The sequence below is a fragment of the Capricornis sumatraensis genome, chromosome 3, assembly GCF_032405125.1.
Source record: "Capricornis sumatraensis isolate serow.1 chromosome 3, serow.2, whole genome shotgun sequence".
NCBI classification, from domain to species: domain Eukaryota; kingdom Metazoa; phylum Chordata; class Mammalia; order Artiodactyla; family Bovidae; genus Capricornis; species Capricornis sumatraensis.
In genome coordinates this window covers 45329019-45346802 of record NC_091071.1, presented here as the reverse complement: position 1 = coordinate 45346802, position 17784 = coordinate 45329019, and the positions used below count along the sequence as shown (strand labels likewise).

Below are 17784 nucleotides of genomic sequence, written 5' to 3'. Positions count from 1 at the left end.
GAGAAATTATTGATGAAGGCTTATATTTACCAGAGCAGGTTTGTAATGTAGATGAGACAGGACTGTACTGGAAGTGGATGGCCAGACCAAAGTTACATCAGTAAGGAGGAAAAGTTGATGCCAGGCTATAAAGAAGCAAGTTCAGTTCAGTCGCTCAGTTGTGTCCAACTCTGCGATACCATGGACTGCAGCACGCCAGGCTTCCCTGTTTATCACTAGCTCCTGGAGCTTGCTCAAACTCGTGTCCATAGAGTCAGTGATGCCATCCAACCATCTCATTCCCTGACGTCCCCTTCTTTTTCTGCTTTCAGTCTTTCCCAGCATCAGGGTGTTTTCCAATGAGTCAGTTCTTCGTGTCAGGTGGCAAAAGTATTGGAGCTTCAGCTTCTATCTGACTAGAAATCAGCTATAAGAGAAAATCCAAAAAAACACAACCACATGGAGGCTAAGCAATATGCTATTAAAGAACTAAGGAGTCCCTAATGAAATCAAAGAAGGAATTTAATAATACCTGGAGACAAATGAAAACAGAAACACAGTGTTCCATAATCTGTGGGACATAACAAAAGCAGTTCTAAGAGGGAAGTTTATAGCAATATAAACTACAGGAAACAAGAAAAATTTCATATAACCAATCTAAACTTACCTCTAGAGGAACTAGCAAAAGAATAAGCAAAACCCCAAGTTAGTAGAAGGAAATAATAAAGATTGGAGTGAAAAATAGATGAAATAGTGACTAAAAATAATAGAAAAGAGTAAAACTAAGAGCTCGCTTTTCAAAAAATAGACACGTCAATAAACTTTTAGTTAGACTCCTCAAGAAAAGTAGCAAGAGGGCCCAAATTAAATCAGAAATGAAAAAGAAGTTACAGCTTAACACCACAGAAATACAAAAGGTCAAAAGAGATTACTATGAACAATTATGCCAATAAAATGGATAACCTAGAAATGGATAAATTGCTGGAAACGTACATTCTACCAAGATGTATCAGGAAGAAACAAATATGAACGGACTGATTACCACTAATGAAATTGAATCAGTAATCAAAAAACTTCCAACAAATGAAAGCCTAGAAACAGATGGCTTTACTGGTGAATTCTACCAGAAATTTAAGGAAGAGTTAACAACTATCTTCAAAATATCCCCACCCCTACCACAAAAATTGAAGAGGAAGGAAAGCTTTTGACCTCATTCTGTAAGGCATCATCACTCTGATATCAAACCAGACAAAGATATCACACACACAAAAATTACAGTCCAATATCATGGATGAACATGGAGGCAAAAATCCTCAACAAAATATTTGCAAGCCAAATTCAGTACATTAAAAGAGATCATACACCATGATCAACTGGGATTTATTCCAAGGATGCAAGAATAATTCAATAACTGTAAATCAATTAATGTGATAACACATTAACAAATTGAAAAATAAAAATCATATGACCTCAACAAATGTGGTAAAAACTTGACAAAATTCAGGATCCATTTTTGATAAAGAATCTTAAAAAAGTGGATATAGAGGGAACATACCTCAGCATGATAAAGGCTGTGTATGACAAGCCCACAGTTAGCGTCATACTGAGCAGGGAAAGTGTATTCTCTTTATGATTAGGCACAAAACAAGAATATGCCCACTCACTCTCACCACCTTTATTCAGCATAGCATTGGCAGTCCTGGCCACGTCAGTCAGAGAGAGAAAAGAAATTATAGGAATCCAAATGGGAAAGGAAGAAGTAAAATTGTTACTGTTTGCAGATGCCATGATAGATACCCACAAAGAGCTTTTGGAACTAATACATGAATTCAGTAAAGTTGCTGGATGTACAATAATATACAGGAATCCATTGTGGTTCTATATACCAACAACAAGCTATCTGAAAGATAAATTAAAAAAAAGTCCCATTTACAGTTGTATCAAAAAGAATAAAATACTTTGGAATGAATCTAACCAAGGAGGTAAAAAACCTGGACTCTGAAAAATTATAAGACATTGTTGAAAGAAATTGAAAACAACATGAACAAATGGAAAGATCTGTTTTGTTTTGGGGATTGGAAAAATTAACATCATTAAAATTCCCATACTACCCAAGGCAATCTACAGTTTTGGTGCAACCTCTATCAAAGTACCATTGGCATTTTCCACAAAACTAGAACAAATAATTATAACATTTGTAAGGAAACAAAAAAGACCCCAATTAATCAAAACAATCTTAGAAAGCTTTAAGAACAAAACTGGAGGTATCACACTCCAGTTTGATGTAATTGATTTCAAACTATACCACAAATTCAGAACAGGATGGTATGGCACAAAAACAGACACAGATCAGTGAAACAGAGAGCTCAGAAATAAAACTCACACTTAATGGGCAATTAATCTATGACAAAAGAAACAAGAATATGTGACAGGGAAAAGACAGCCTCTTAATAAGTGGTGCTGGGAAAACTGGGCTACTCTCTCACACCATATATAAAAACAAGCTCAAAATGGATTAAAGATTTCATTGTTAAGACCTGAAACCATAAAATTCCTGGAAGAAAACTCTCTGACATTATCAGTTTTAGCAACATATATTTTTTTGATCTGTCACCTCAGAAAAGGGAAGTAAAGGCAAAAATAAACAAATGGGACTACATCAAACTCAAAAACTTCGAAGGAAACTATCAAAATGAAAAGACCATGTACTGAATGAAGAAGGTATTTGCAAACAATATATTCAATGAAGGGTTAATATCTGAGATGTAGAAAGAACTTGAACAACTCAATGTGAAAAAGAATTTTAAAATGGACAGAGGATATGAATAGACATTAATTACAAAGAAGACCTAGATATGACCAAGAGCTACATGGGAAGATGCTCAATATTACTCATCAGGGAGATGCAGATCAAAACCACAATGAAGTATCATCTCACACTTGTCAGAATGGATATTGTCAAAAAGACTAGAGATAGCAATTGCTAGCAAGCATGTTTGGAGAAAAGGGAATTGCTGGTACGGTTTGAAATCTGGTGGGAATGTAAATTGCTGCAGCCGCGACCGAAAACAATATGGTGGTTCTTCAAAGAATGAAAAAAACTACCATAAGATCCAGCAGTTCCACTTCTGGATAGTTACATGAAGAAAAATACTAATTAAGAAAGGTATATGCAGCATTGTTAACAATAGCCAAGACATGAAAGCCTAAGTGTACATTGATAGATGCATAAGAAGGTAATATATATCAATATAGCTATATATTTAGATATAATGGAATGTTGTTCAACCATAAAAACTGAAATCTTACCATTTGTGAATGTACTTAGTATTATGCTAAGTGAAATAAGTCAGGCAGAGAAAGACAAATACCATATGATTTCACTTATATGTAGAATCTAAAAAATGAACAAACATAGAACAGAAACAGGCTCATAGATACAGAGGACAGGAGGTTCCCAGTTGTGGTATAGAAGAGTGAATGAAATAGGTGAGATTAAGAGGTGTAGACTTCTGGCTACAAAGTGAGTGAGTCTGGAGGATCAGATGTACTGCTTTGGACATACCGTTGTTAATATCGTCTGTCTTTGCGTGGCGGACCAGTGGTAACTAGACTTATGGTGATCATTTTTGAATGTAGAGAAATATCAACTCACTGTGTTGTGCACCTGGAACTAACATAGGGGTGTAGGTCAACTACAGTGTTTTTAAAAAGTGCTTTTTGAAATAAGAATGAATTGTCATTTCAAAGTTATGAACTATAGCAGTGTGTTTATGGATAATTAAACCTGCAGGTCTAAACTTTATGTGCCATTTTGTGATTTTTCAGGTCATGGGGTTTGGTCTATATTTGATGGATGGAAGTGTCAGCAACATTTATAAACTAGATGCCAAGAAAAGAATAAACTTATCCAAAATCGACAAATACTTCAAGGTGAGTTGCAGTTTCTAGATAAATCTTTTTATTGAAGTGTATGCAGTTTGAGCTTTGGGAGGTCAACTGTAACTGGTCCAAAGTAGGAAATGCAGTGTTGGCAGGTGGGTGGGTATGAGTAGACTGTTTCCTGCTCTTATAGCAGTTTTGCCTGAATTTGAACCTTGTCTAAAGGAATCATGCCATATGTATTCTTTTGTGTCTGGCTACCCCCACTTTGTTTGTCAGATTGTCCCTGTGGGAACCTGCAACTATAGTTTTTACTTTTTCATTGTGGTGTGGCTCTACATTTTATGACTAAACTGCAGTTTGCTTATCCATTCTGTGATGAACATGAGATTGTTTCTGCGTTTTGGCTTGTGTGAACAGTGCTGCTCTGATGTGTGCACGTCTGTGCACATTTTTACTGGATGAGTACCCAGTGGCGGACTGCGTATCCATCTAACAGAATGGACATTTTCAGTGCAGTAGATACAGCCTCACAGTACCCCCACATGGCTGTGCTGACTTGCATCACCACCAGCAGTGAGTGAGCATTCTTGGGGCTTCATATCATCACCAAGGGGGCATCCTGAAGGGTGTGCCTGTGTGTCTTTGAGATTTTATTGGCTAGTGTTTCCTAGTGTTTCGTTGATGTCTCCCTGATTGCTTTTCACGGTATTATTAGTCTTTTGTGTGTTCTCTTTGTGAAGTGTCCTTTCAAGTCTCTCATTCTTTTTTTTCCCTGTTGGTTTGTAGTTCTTTACGTATTCTGGGTATGTATCCTTTGTCGGATACATGTGTCCTAAAATACATGCATTTCCCCTATGTCGCTCTTATTTTTCACTTTCTTGAAGAGTCATCGGTGAACCGAGGTTCTTAAATTTAATGTGGTCTGATATATTCATCTTTGATGTTCACTTTAAGAACTCTTTGATGAAACAGACTCTTGAGAATTTTCTTTTGCATTACCTTCTAGTAGCATCATTGTTTCCTTTTCCATCTAGCTCTATAATCCCCCTGGAATTGATGTAATGTATGCTGTGAGATGGGGGTTGACAGTCTTGGATTTTTTTTTCCTCTATGGATATCTAGTTGACTCTGTTTCCCCTTCGTTGCTCTGAGGAGTCACCTGGGTCATAGAGCAGGTGTCTCTATGTGAATGACTCTGCCTTGAGTTGCTCTGCCCCACTGGTCTGCACCTGTGCTGGCTTAGTTGCTGTAAGTCTCCAGCAGGTCATCAAGTTGTGTTCTCCACAGTTGTCTTGAGCATTGTCCCTCTATCTTTTGAAATATATTTTAGAATTGACTTGCTGATTTACACACAGACATACACACACATGCACATACTACCCATAAACCATTTTTCCTCTTGGAATATTGTTTGGGATTCTGTTGAATCTGTAGATCAATTTAGGGAAAATGGATATTTTTAAAATACCATGTTTTCCAGTACATGAACCTAACATAATTCTCTATTCACTTAGAACTTTAAAAAATTTTGTAGAATTTTTGGTAATATTTTATTTTGAAGTCTTAACATATTTTGTTAGATTTAATACTATATACTTTTATTTCTGATGCTATTGCAATTTTTTTCTCTTTAGTTTTTTTTCCTAATTGTTTGTTGTATGTAGAAATGCAGGTTTTTTTGTTTTTTTTTTAATGACCATGGTTCTAGCAACAAGATAGGTTGATTTTAATGTTTGAATTGGTTCTTTAAGTGCATGTAGAAGTTGTTTACAACTTTTTTGCAGTAAGTGATTTACAGAAATAGCATTCAACCTGCAGTAATTATTAGCATTCCTCATTCTTCTTAGATTGTATTTGGTGACTAAGTACAATATATAATGACTCTGGGTTTTTTATTTTTATTCTTTGACTACAGCAGCTGCAGGTGGTTCCGCTGTTTGGAGACATGCAGATAGAACTGGCAAGATACATCAAGACCAGCGCCCACTATGAGGAAAATAAATCTCGGTAGGCAGAGAGTGAGTTGCCCAGTCAGAGCATTCTTCAGTGTTCTCACTGTGGTTCCTGACATGTGGTTCCTGCGCTTACTATCCGGAGACGCCACCTTGGACATTTTCAGTCACATGCCTGATGTGGTAGTCTTTTCCATGTGTAGATGTTTACATTTAAATTCATTTATAAGTGCAATTTATTTTCTTAGTAGAATGGCCACATTTCAGATATCTAATAGATAGGGTCTACTGTTTTGGTCAGTACAGATATAGAACTTTTCATCATCCCAAAGACTTCTGTTAGACAGTGTTGGTCACGTATATGGAAGTATAAACAGATTCCCTGGGTGCTGATAAAAGCTTAACAACCAGTCTGCTGGGAAGGGGCTGGATGTTTGTATGCAACTTACGGAGGTTATAGAACTATCACTGGAGGGCCAGAACCAGACCAGGCTTATTTTTTCAAGGTCTCAGTTGTTGAGAATGGGCTTTACATTTTTAAAGAGGTGTTTTTTTTTTTTTAAGATGATGGCTCTACAGCTGATGTGACAGAGATAATGTAGCCTGCAAATTTTAAAGTGCTTACTTTCAGGGCCTGTGCTAAGACAGTTGACCAATCCCTATTATAAAGAATCTGCAGCTTATGGTTACAAGTGATAGTAAATACATAATTCTTTTTATTGCACCTTCCACATAGTCACTTGAGTCTCATAGGATGTGTCTGTTGACTTTCGCCAGATCCGTGGTCTCCATTCAGCCATGGTTTTGAAAAATACAGTTGCACCTCAATCTGGCTACTCAGAGGTTAGCAGTCTTTTTCTGTGAAGGCCAAATTATAAACATATTATGTCTTTCTAGCCACATATGTCACATACTCTTGTTACTTTTTTAAAAAAATTACTCTTTAAATCTGTAAAAACCATTTATGTGGCTCTGGGGCACATAAAAAGTGGTCACGTTGGGTCTGTGCTGTATGCAGCTTGCCAGCCTCTGTGCCAGCTTATTTCCTAATACATCTGCCGTTAAATCTGATATGTGATGACCTTCCTCAAAATCACATTCACTAAACTGAACCCTCTCTTCCTTTCAGCATCGACTTGAGCTCTGATTTGGAGGGTGTACTGATTTCCATGGTATAAATAGAAATGCCAGCCTCCAATTAAAATAAATAAATTTAAATTTAAAAAAATGCCTAAATGTAAGCTAGCAGTGTATACCTCCTGCTGTAACAAACACAATCATCTGTATAGCATAAGTAATGTGAAGTCAATGAAAGAGTCAGGAAGCAAGGAGTTTTGCATACTTTGTTTTTAGTATGATCTGGTGTAAGTCATTGGCCATTATTACCAGTTAATTTCTGTGTTTCACAGCCACTGAGGCAGATGCCTAAACCTGTAGCAGTCAGCTCTAAGAGCTCAGCCCAACAGTCTAGCAACTATGTCTGGACCCTGGGGATTGGTGCAAGTGGCAGATGTTGGCATCTGGCCCCTGTACCAGCTTATTTCCTAACACATCTGCCATTGAATCTGGTAACACATATGCCTCTCCTGAGGGGGACATGCCTGCAGGGAAGGCCAGTGTGTTGAGAGTGGACCCTAGCGCAGGGCCTGGCCTTGTGTACTTGCTGCAGACTCAAGGAGCCGCCTTGGCCGGTGCCTCTGTGATTGTCATGCCATCTTGTAGTGGAATCAAAGTTAAAAGCGATGCCGCTTGAGATAGTGTACTGATCATCTTGAAAATTGGTAATCTGCATCCTTTCCTTCTGGCAAAGGGGTGAACTTGTTAGAAACATGGTGGAAGTTGGTGCTGAGTGTGAGGAAACCAAGGGAACTGCTCTGAGCCCGAAGACCCATGCTTTCTGCCCAAGAACGCCAACAGAGTTAATCTTTTTTTTTTCCAATTTAAGTTGTTTTTTTTTTTTTAATTTTTATTTTTACTTTATTTTGCTTTACAATACTGTATTGGTTTTGCCATACATTGACATGAATCAGCCACAGGTGTACATGAGTTCCCAATCCTGAACTCCCCTCCCACCTCCCACCTGACATCATCTCTCTGGATCATCCCCATGCACCAATTTAAGTTTTGATGCCCTTTTTTCCCACTCTGTTGACTATATCTGTTTGCTGCTGAAATGGTGTGTTGTACATGTAGTTAGTTATGACAGCACTGTCTAATTTCCAAGTCATGTCAGTTTCAACTCTCCCATCAAGGATAACTTTTGTTCCTGAGTCTTTGGCTGACTTGTTTTGTACTATAGTTTATATTTTCACATGTGAGTAATAATAATAACTGCCAACCGTGCAGTAATGTGTCAAGGGGCTCTGGAAGGGTTATGCAGTATCTTGAATCCAACGACTCTCAGCTTTGTGGAATGTAGTTTACTGATTAAGGAGAAATTACGGTTCCTTTTCCAGAATACAGACATGAGAAGGTAGACACAGACCCGACACAGGGAGCTGAGGCAGACCCAGCTGTTACCATGCAGAAAATGCCACGTTTGCCACCTCGACCTCGGCTGCAGTGGGCCTGCTGGGCTGGGGGTGGGCCTGCCTTGCACGTGTCCTTGGCCAGGTGTCCCTCAGGTCATGCACGTTTCCCCTTTCCCCTTAGATGGACCTGCACGTCCTCCAGCAGCAGCCCACAGTACAACATCTGCGAGCAGATGGTCCAGATCCGGGAGGACCATATGCGCTTCATCTCGGAGCTGGCACGCTACAGCAATAGTGAGGTGAGTGGCCTCTGCCTGCAGTGCACACCTGGCAACACCATGTCTGATGTGGTCCTTGTATTCTCTGCACCCAAATTTACTTTGAATTTTACCCTTCATTTACTTTGAGAAGCATAGTTTAAGTACTGTGTACTTAACAAGCTCTCATAATGGATGAGGCAGTGCAGATATGATATAATGGAGTTTGTTTGGATCTGTTCAGCTGTACAAAAAGCTTCTTTTTTTTGGAAAAATATTAGCAGTGATCCCAAAAAGATGACTGAGTTGAAACCATGAATTAAGTGCATTTTCTAGTCTAGTTCCATCGTTCCAAACTGCTCGGAGAAAGGAGAGGAGAGTAGAGGACATCAGGAGCAGAAGGGATGGCTTTGACTTGTGCCCTTTCCTGTCTAGAGGGAGGAAGTACAAGAGCTTGCAAGTTCTGAGGAAGATACATCAGGTGTCCAGAAAAAGGCCTGAGGAAGGGTGTAGGAGGCAGTGCTCTCTCTTGGGCCACGGGCCTTGTTAATTCCTTCTGACTTTGCAGCTGGGTTTTCTGTGTCCTTGTTTGGGCCAGTCACATTGCCCATACCTGCTGCATGCCTGGCTCCAAGCCAGCATGACTCACATGGGGTGGGTGGGTCAGGGGTCTAAGAGAGAAGAAGCAGCAACGGGAGGGTCATTTCTCACATCCTAGCAGATGAGACACCAAGGTCAGGGTCAGAGCAGTGGTCACTGGCATGGATGGGTGCTGCAAATGGTCTAGAGGGACCTAGGGACTTGGGGCAACATATAGAGGTCTGGTTTTTGAGGTTGTAGTACCTTGGGGTTCTCAGGAGGACCATTATATTTGGAAGAACTCTGTGTGCTGTTCTGCCCATTGCAGGACAATGAGCATTCCATCTCTCAGCCACAAGCACTAGTCAGTATGTAACCAAAATGACTGAAAGGTAGCCCACCCTCAGGGCCTGTTACCTCCTTGCAGACCCCAGGTGGGTGGCTGACCGAGTAGAGATGGGGGCCAGCCCCCTGGACTTCTTCATGTAGCTGTAAACCGAGTTCATGAGGAGCTCTCAGACAGCACGGAGAGCTAATGTCTGCCTTTCCAAAGAGGAGCATTTCACAGCATGCATGGTTCCTGTCTGCCTTCTGAGTTCTGCCATAGTGCCCTTATCAGATAATGGTTTTAATAAGAGAAAAGAGATCCACCTTTGACAGCTTAGCTCAGTTTATTTTTAAACAGATTTATGAGGCCATAATACACATATCACCCAATTCACCCATTTAAATTATACACTTCAAAGATTTTTAGTGTATTTAGTGAGTTGTGTAACTGTCATCAGAGACTTGTTGAACAGTGTCAACATCCCCAGAGCAACTTTGCACCCCTTAGTAGTCACTCCCCATTCCCCTTCCTTCTGGCACCTGGCAGTCTACTTTCTATCTATGGATTTACCTACTGGAAGGTTCATCCATGTTATAGCCTGTATCAATAATTTTATGGCTTATAATATTTAAATAATTTTATGTCAGAATAATTTTATGCATTGCTTAGACACACCACATTTTGTTGGTTCATTATGAATAATGCTGCTATGAACATCCGTGTACAAGTGTTTGTGTGAACGTAAGTTTTCAGTTCTCTTAGGTAGATATCTAGGAATGGAACTGCCGAGTCATATGGTATTCTGTGTTGAACATTTTGAGGAACTGCCAAGCTGTTTTCAAAGCGGCTGCACTATTTTACATTTTCACCAGCAGTCTGTGAGGAGTCTGATTTCTCTACATCCTCGCCAGCCCTTGTTTCTGTTTTTTTTTTTATTCTGACCATCCTACTGAATGTGAAGTGGTGCCTGGTTGTGGTTTGGATTTATGTCCTTAATGGCTAATGAAACTGCATATCTTTCCATGTACTCGTTGACCAATGTTAAGAGATGTTTCTTGAAGTATTGGCCCATTTTTTAATTGTATTGTCTTTTTTTTTTTTTACTATTGAGTTCTTATATTCTGTTATCTGTTATGTGATTTTCATATATTTTCTCCTCTTTTGGAGTTCTGTCTCCTGTCTGTTTGCTGTCTCAGTGATGCTCTTTGAAGCACAGTTTCTTATTTCTGGTGTGGTCCAGTTTGCTTTATTCATTTGCTTCTGGTTGTGCTAGGCTTCATTGCGGCGCAGGCTTTCCTCTGGCTGTGGCATGCAGGGGCTGCTCTCAAGCCTGCTGCTCTCACTGTGCGGGCTCCTGTTGTGGAGCACAGAATCTCGGGCATGCGGGCTTCAGAAGTTTGGGCCCGTGGCTCTGCAGTCGTGACTCCCAGGCTCTAGAGCACGAGCTCAGAAATTACGGTGCGTGGGCTTAGTTGCTCTACGGCATGTGGGATCCTCCTGGCCTAGGGATCAAACTCACGTCCCCTGCATTGGCAGGCAGACTCCTTAGTGCTGAGCCACCAGAAAAGCCCTGGTGCAGTCCACTTTTATCTGTTTTTTCTTTGGTTGTTTGTGCTTTTGGTCGTAATGAACAAACCGCTGCCTAACCCAAGTCACAAAGATTTACCTCTTGTATTCTTCTAAGAGTTTTGTAAAAGTTTTAGCTCTTATATTTAGATCTACGATCCATTTTAAGTTACTTTTTAAATGTGATATAATTTAAGGGTTCAAGTTCATTCTTTTGTATGTAGATATCCAGTTTTGCCAGTATTGTTTTTTAAAGACTATTCTTTTTCCACTGAAGGCACCCTCATCAAAAATCAAACTTCTGTGTTCATTGCAACATTATTTATGATACTCAAACCAAAGAAACAGCCTAAGTGTCTACAAATAGATGAATGAATAAAGAAAATGTGATATATATTACACAATGGAATATTATTCAGTCATACAAAAGAAGGAAATCCTGCCATTTGTGACAACATGGATGGCCCTTAAGGGGATTACACTAAGTGAAGTAAGTCAGACAGAAAAAGGCAAATATTGTATGATACCACTTTTATGTGGCATCTGAAAAACTAAACTCATGAATACAGAGAACAGATTGGTGGTTGACAGAGGCAAGAGGTAAAAGAAGTGAGAAAAGATGGCCAAAAGGCACAAACTTTCAGTTATAAGATAAATAATTTCTGGGGCTGTAATATGCAGCATAGTGACTATAGTTGAATAGTACAGTATTATATATTTCAAAGTTCCTTGGAGAGTAAATCCTGAAAGTTCTCATCATAGGAAAAAAGAATTGTAATTGTGAGTTGGTAGATGTTAACTTATTGTGTAGTCATTTCACAGGATATGCATTTGTCTCAGTCGCTTAATCGTGCCTGACTTTTTGTGACCCTGTGGACTGTAGCCCACTGGGTTCCTCTGTCCCTGGAATTCTCCAGGCAAGAATACTGGAGTGGGTTTCCATGCCATCAGACCCAGGTCCTCCACATTGCAGGTGGATGCTTCACCATCAGAGCCACCAAGGAAACCCATGTCAAATCAAATCATATTGTACACTTTATGTATGTATCACATATATCAATAAAACTAGGTGAAGGAGAATCAATTGATTATAATCCTGAGGCTTCATTTTTGGACTCTCAGTTCTGTACCATTGACCTTTATGTCTGTCCTTTGCCAGTACCACACTTGCCTTTTTTACCTGAAGTATAGCTGATTTGCAGTGTTGTGCCAATCTCTGCTGTACTGCAGAGTGACTCAGTTATACACATATAGACATTCCTTTTTAAATATTCTTTTCCATTATGATTTATCACTTGATGTTGAATATAGTTCCCTGTGCTATACAGTAGGACCTTGCTGTTTATCCATCCTATAAATAATAGTTTACACATGCTAATCCCAAACTCCCAGGCCCACCCCCCACCTCCCGCTTGGCAATCACACATCTGTTCTCTGTGTCTGAGAGTGTTTCTGTTTTGTAGATAGGTTCATTTGTGCCGTATTTTAGATTCCACATATAAGTGGTGTTATATGGTGCTTGTATTTCTCTGTTTCGCTTAATTCACTCGTATGATAATCTCTATTGCGTCATGTTGATGCAAATGGCATTGTGTTCTTTTCTATAGCTGAGTAGTATGAGTGTATGTTTTAGCTGTTGTGAATACTGCTGCTGTGAACAGAGGAGTACATGTATCTTTTTTTTTGCCATGCAGCGAGGCATGTGGGATCTTCCCTGATAAGGGATTATACCTGTGCCACCTGCACTGCAAGTGTGGACTCTCAACCACTGGACTTCCAGGGAAGTACCCTGCATGTATCTTTTTGAATTATAATTTTGTCCAAGTATATGCCCAGGAGTGGGATTGTTAGATCGTATGGAAATTCTATTTTTGGTTTTTTTAAGGAATCTCCATACTGTTTTCCATAGTCACTGCACCAGCTTACATTCCCACCAACAGTGTTAGGAGGGTTCCATTTTTATTATTTGTGTTTTAGTTCTCCATTACATAAATTTTCAAGCACACAAATGAAGAGACCAGTCCTGGCTCCTCAGATACCACACCAGGCTTCATCACCTACCCCTTCTTAGTTTCTCCTCCAGGTTAGCGTGAAGCAATTGCAAGATAACATAGCACTCCCTCTGAATATATTTCCCACGTGTCTCTAATAAATAAAGAACACTCTTAAAACATAACCATAATTCCATCACACCTAAACAACCAAGTATGTATTCCTTAATAGTAAACAGCTGGTCATTATTCACATTTACCCTATTTGCTCATTATCAGTAGTGATTTATTTTTCCAGGTTTTTGTGCCCCAGTCTCCAAATAAGTTGTATAAGCTGCAGTTGGTTGACATGACCATCCCCCTTCTCATGCCTATGTCCGCCCTCACTTTCTGTGCCATCATTTGCCATGACCTCTTTCCCCTGTGTGTCCTGTACACTGCCAGAGTAGAGACCCCATCAGACACAGCTCCCATTCTCCAGACCCACTTGGTCCCTGGGCAGCCATGCTGAGGTCTGCTGAGGGGTCCAGCTGATTGTCTGGGATGTGGACAGCTGCAGCCACTGCCTCCTCAGCCTGGTGGTCCTCAGCTCCTTGCTACTTCCAGAGCTGGATTCCTTTGCTCTGTGTATCAGTTATTAAAATAATTGATTCCCTAGCATCATCTAAAGTAATAGCTAGTTTTTTAGAACTACTTTTGCCAGTGTACATTTGGCGTAGGCTCCTAGAATGGGTTTGATAAGTAGTTTCCTAGACACTGGTGACCTCTTAATGCTCTATTATCTCTAGGTGGTCACGGGCTCAGGCCGCCAGGAGGCTCAGAAGACGGACGCTGAATACCGGAAGCTGTTTGACTTGGCTCTTCAAGGTCTTCAGCTGCTGTCCCAGTGGAGTGCTCATGTGATGGAAGTGGTGGGCCCTCTCACTTTTATTTGGAAATGCACCCCCTAGTTAATTAGAAGTGCTTTTCTTCCTAAACTTGTCAATAAACTGACTAAACTATATTTTTTCTGCTTTAACTTTGGCCATTGGATCAAAAACAAATTGGTTTTTTATATTTGGCACTAGAAATAAGAGTATATATTAATTTAAATGTTTCTAAGATGGCTCAATGTACATTTCATTTACATATATTAGAATTAAAGGTCCTTATCTTTTAAAACACATTGGTAGAATTACATTTGTATTGTTATGATGATTTTTACTTCTCATTTTTTTTAAAAACAACACTGTATTTCTAGCCATCAGCTTCTTTTGTTTAGGATTAGTAAAGTGGTTTATGATGCATAAAAAGGTTTGGATACTCATAAGTCAGAAGATTTTTCTGTTTCATTGTTTATTTTGCTCAGACAAGGATTTTTATATTTGGATGGGTACTTGATTGTTTGAAAGGCTAATTCTTTTAGAAATGGTGATAAAGTGCTTATAGTCTTAGATATTCCACATAAAATATCCAGACCATTTTACCTTATGTATTTCTTAAGTTTTTGATGTGTTACTTGAGACTGAAGTCACATTTCCAGAACGTTTTGCAGTTTTATGGAGATGGAGTGTGTGTGCATGCATATGTAGTATGCGTGTCACATGTGTGCGTGCATTGTGTGTGTGTGTGTGCATGCAAGCACTCATGCCTGTGTGTGACTCTCAGACTCAGTGAACAATAGAAGGCTGACCGGTGACCTTTGGTAGCTTTTGGCAATAGTCCTGTAAGTCAGACCAGCAGGTAAACATTTTGCATTTGGTGTGGCTGTCGCCCCTCTTTTTTGATCACACCAGTATTCATGGAAACTTGTGCACCCAACGGACAAGTACTCTAACAAGGACTGCCCTGACAATGCTGAGGAGTATGAGCGTGCCACCCGCTACAACTACACCAGTGAGGAGAAGTTTGCCCTGGTTGAGGTACGGCTTGTCTGCTTTCTCCTCCTCCTTTGATTCTGATCTCAAACTGTCTTTGCTTTACAAAGAAAGGCAAAAACATGAATGAACTACTTGTTTTATAGAGTTGCGTCTGTGTAGGGTGGCTCTTTGAATCTGTCACAGATGTCAGAATAGAGATTAAAATAAGTTGTGGGTTCCTGGTCTCTGCATAGACACTCCCCTAAGCCAGATCAGGGCATGTTCTGAGGAGAGCTTGGGAGCCTCAGCAGCTTTTTGTTGGCACACATGAGAGGAGCAAGTTGAGACCTGGGTGTTGGAGAGAGAGGAACCCCACTCACAGCTGTGTGGTCCCCAGCTCTGCGTGATGTTTAGGACTCTTGTGATGAACAGGTCTTAATTTCTGTGCCATCTAGTTTCTGGATGTATGTTTTGTAGCTGTACGTTTCCTACCTTGTTTGAGAAATCTTTGCATACCCCTAAGGTCATGAAGAAAGTCTTCTACATTGTCTTCTGGGTGTCTTATTCTCCCTTTCACATTTAGATCCGAAATACCCCCTCCAACCCTCCCAGCTGCTCTGCCTGCCACTTCTGTGTGCGTCAGGTAACCATACTTTAGGCAGGTGTGTTTCTGCTCATGTTCCAATCCATTGGTCAATCTGTCTGTCCTTTCCTAATCCCTCTGTCTTAATTACAGTAGTTAAGTGTGTCTTGTAAAGTACATCTTTCTCTCTTCAAGAATTCTTAGCTATTCTCACCCTTGGCATTTTCATATACATTTTAGAACCATCCAGTTATGTTCCAGTGAATCCTGTTAAAATTTATTATAAGGGTTTGAATAAACCTATAGACCATTTTCGGAAGAATTGACAAATTTATAATATTAAATCTTTCATGAATCTGATATGTCCATCCATTCATTAAGATTCTCTAATACCTCTCTTCATCTGTAAAACTGTTGCACATCTTTTGTTGACTTTATTTTATTTTTTTCTAAATGTTTATCACTGGTGTTTAAAATCAATTTTCTTTTTTTAGTTTTCCTTGTTTAAAATCAATTTTTTTTTTTTTAGTTTTCCTTGTATCTACCAACTTGTCTAAACTCACTTATTAATTGTAATTATCCATGGATTATTCTGTATTTTCTACTTATATAATCATATCATCTGGAAATAATGACAGTCTTATTTCTCCCCCTTCTATTTTTTTTTTTTTAATCATACTGGGTAGGATTCCTACTCATTAAATGGAAGGAGACTCCAGGCATTTATGTCTTGTTTCCCATCCCAAAGGGAAAGCTTTCAACATTTCATCATACAGTGCATTTGTTATAGGTTCCTTGTAACTACCCTTCCTCAGATCAGGGAAGTTGCCTTCTATTCCATATTTGCTAAGAGATTTTATCATGGAAAGATACCAGTTTTATAAAACATTTTTCATCCATTAAGACAATTAAGCTCAACATTCAGAAAACGAAGATCATGGTATCCGGTCCCATCACTTCATGGGAAATAGATGGGGAAACAGTGGAAACAGTGTCCGACTTTATTTTTTTGGGCTCCAAAATCACTGCAGATGGTAATTGCAGCCATGAGATTAAAAGACACTTACTCCTTGGAAGAAAAGTTATGACCAACCTAGATAGCATATTTCAAAAGCAGAGACATTACTTTGCCGACTAAGGTCCGTCTAGTCAAGGCTGTGGTTTTTCCTGTGGTCATGTATGGATGTGAGAGTTGGACTGTGAAGAAGGCTGAGCGCCAAAGAATTGCTGCTTTTGAACTGTGGTGTTGGAGAAGACTCTTGAGAGTCCCTTGGACTGCAGGGAGATCCAACCAGTCCATTCTGAAGGAGATCAGCCCTGGGATTTCCTTGGAAGGAATGATGCTAAAGCTAAAACTTCAGCACTTTGGCCACCTCATGCAAAGTGTTGACTCATTGGAAAAGACTCTGATGCTGGGAGGGATTGGGGGCAGGAGGAGAAGGGAACGACAGAGGATGTGATTGCTGGATGGCATCACTGACTTGATGGACGTGAGTCTGAGTGAACTCCAGGAGTTGGTGATGGACAGGAAGGCCTGGCGTGCTGCGATTCATGGGGTCGCAAAGAGTCGGACACGACTGAGCGACTGAACTGAACTGAACTGATGATTCTTTTATTCTATCAGTGTGCTAGATTTACATTGATAGGGTTTTTTGGATCAGGTTTAATATTAAGCTAACCTTGCATTCCTGATATAAACTCAACTTGATCATGAGATTTTATCCTTTTTATATCTTGCAAGATACAGGTTGCTAAGATTTTTATATGGATTTTTGCATTGAAGTTCATGAATAAGAGTGGCTTTTAATAATACTTTTTTCTTTTAATGTTTGGTTTTAGAACACTTCTAGATTTGGAGAAAAATTGCAAAGATAGTACAGTGGATTCCCATATACCCCATGCCCTTTTTCATTTATTAGTAGCATCTTATTTTAGTATTGTTATATTTTTAATAAGCCAGTGTAAATACATTATTATTAGCTAAAGCCCATGCTTTATTCACATATCCTCACTTTTTCTATAACATTCTTCCTCTGATCTAGGATCTCACTTCACATGTAGTCATCATGTACCCTTTGACTCTTCTGGGTCATGACACTGTCTCAGACTTTCCTTGTTTGTGATGACTGTGACAGTTTTGAGGAGTGCTGGTCTTTAGAATATCCCTCAACTGGAATTTATCTGATGTGTTTTTCATGATTAGACTGAGGTTGTAGCTTTTGCAAAGGAGGAGCACAGAGCTGAAATGCCATTTTAATAACATCACATCAAAGGCCCATGCTGTCAGTGTTATTGATTCATCAGTGCTGGTGTTGACCTTGGTCGTTCGGCTGAGCATGTCCAGGTTGTCTCTGT

General features: G+C 39.6%; 1 protein-coding gene across 2 annotated transcripts in view; it reads left to right on the top strand.

Moving 5' to 3' along the window:
* CYFIP1 (cytoplasmic FMR1 interacting protein 1) overlaps positions 1-17784 on the top strand; it is a 102600-nt gene that overhangs the window by 37778 nt on the left and 47038 nt on the right. For both annotated transcript variants that reach the window (XM_068968028.1, XM_068968027.1), the window contains 5 exons: positions 3808-3912; positions 5780-5871; positions 8469-8586; positions 13797-13919; positions 14784-14909. In XM_068968028.1, the coding sequence (XP_068824129.1) occupies positions 3808-3912; positions 5780-5871; positions 8469-8586; positions 13797-13919; positions 14784-14909 (564 nt within the window). The remainder of the gene's footprint in view (positions 1-3807; positions 3913-5779; positions 5872-8468; positions 8587-13796; positions 13920-14783; positions 14910-17784) is intronic.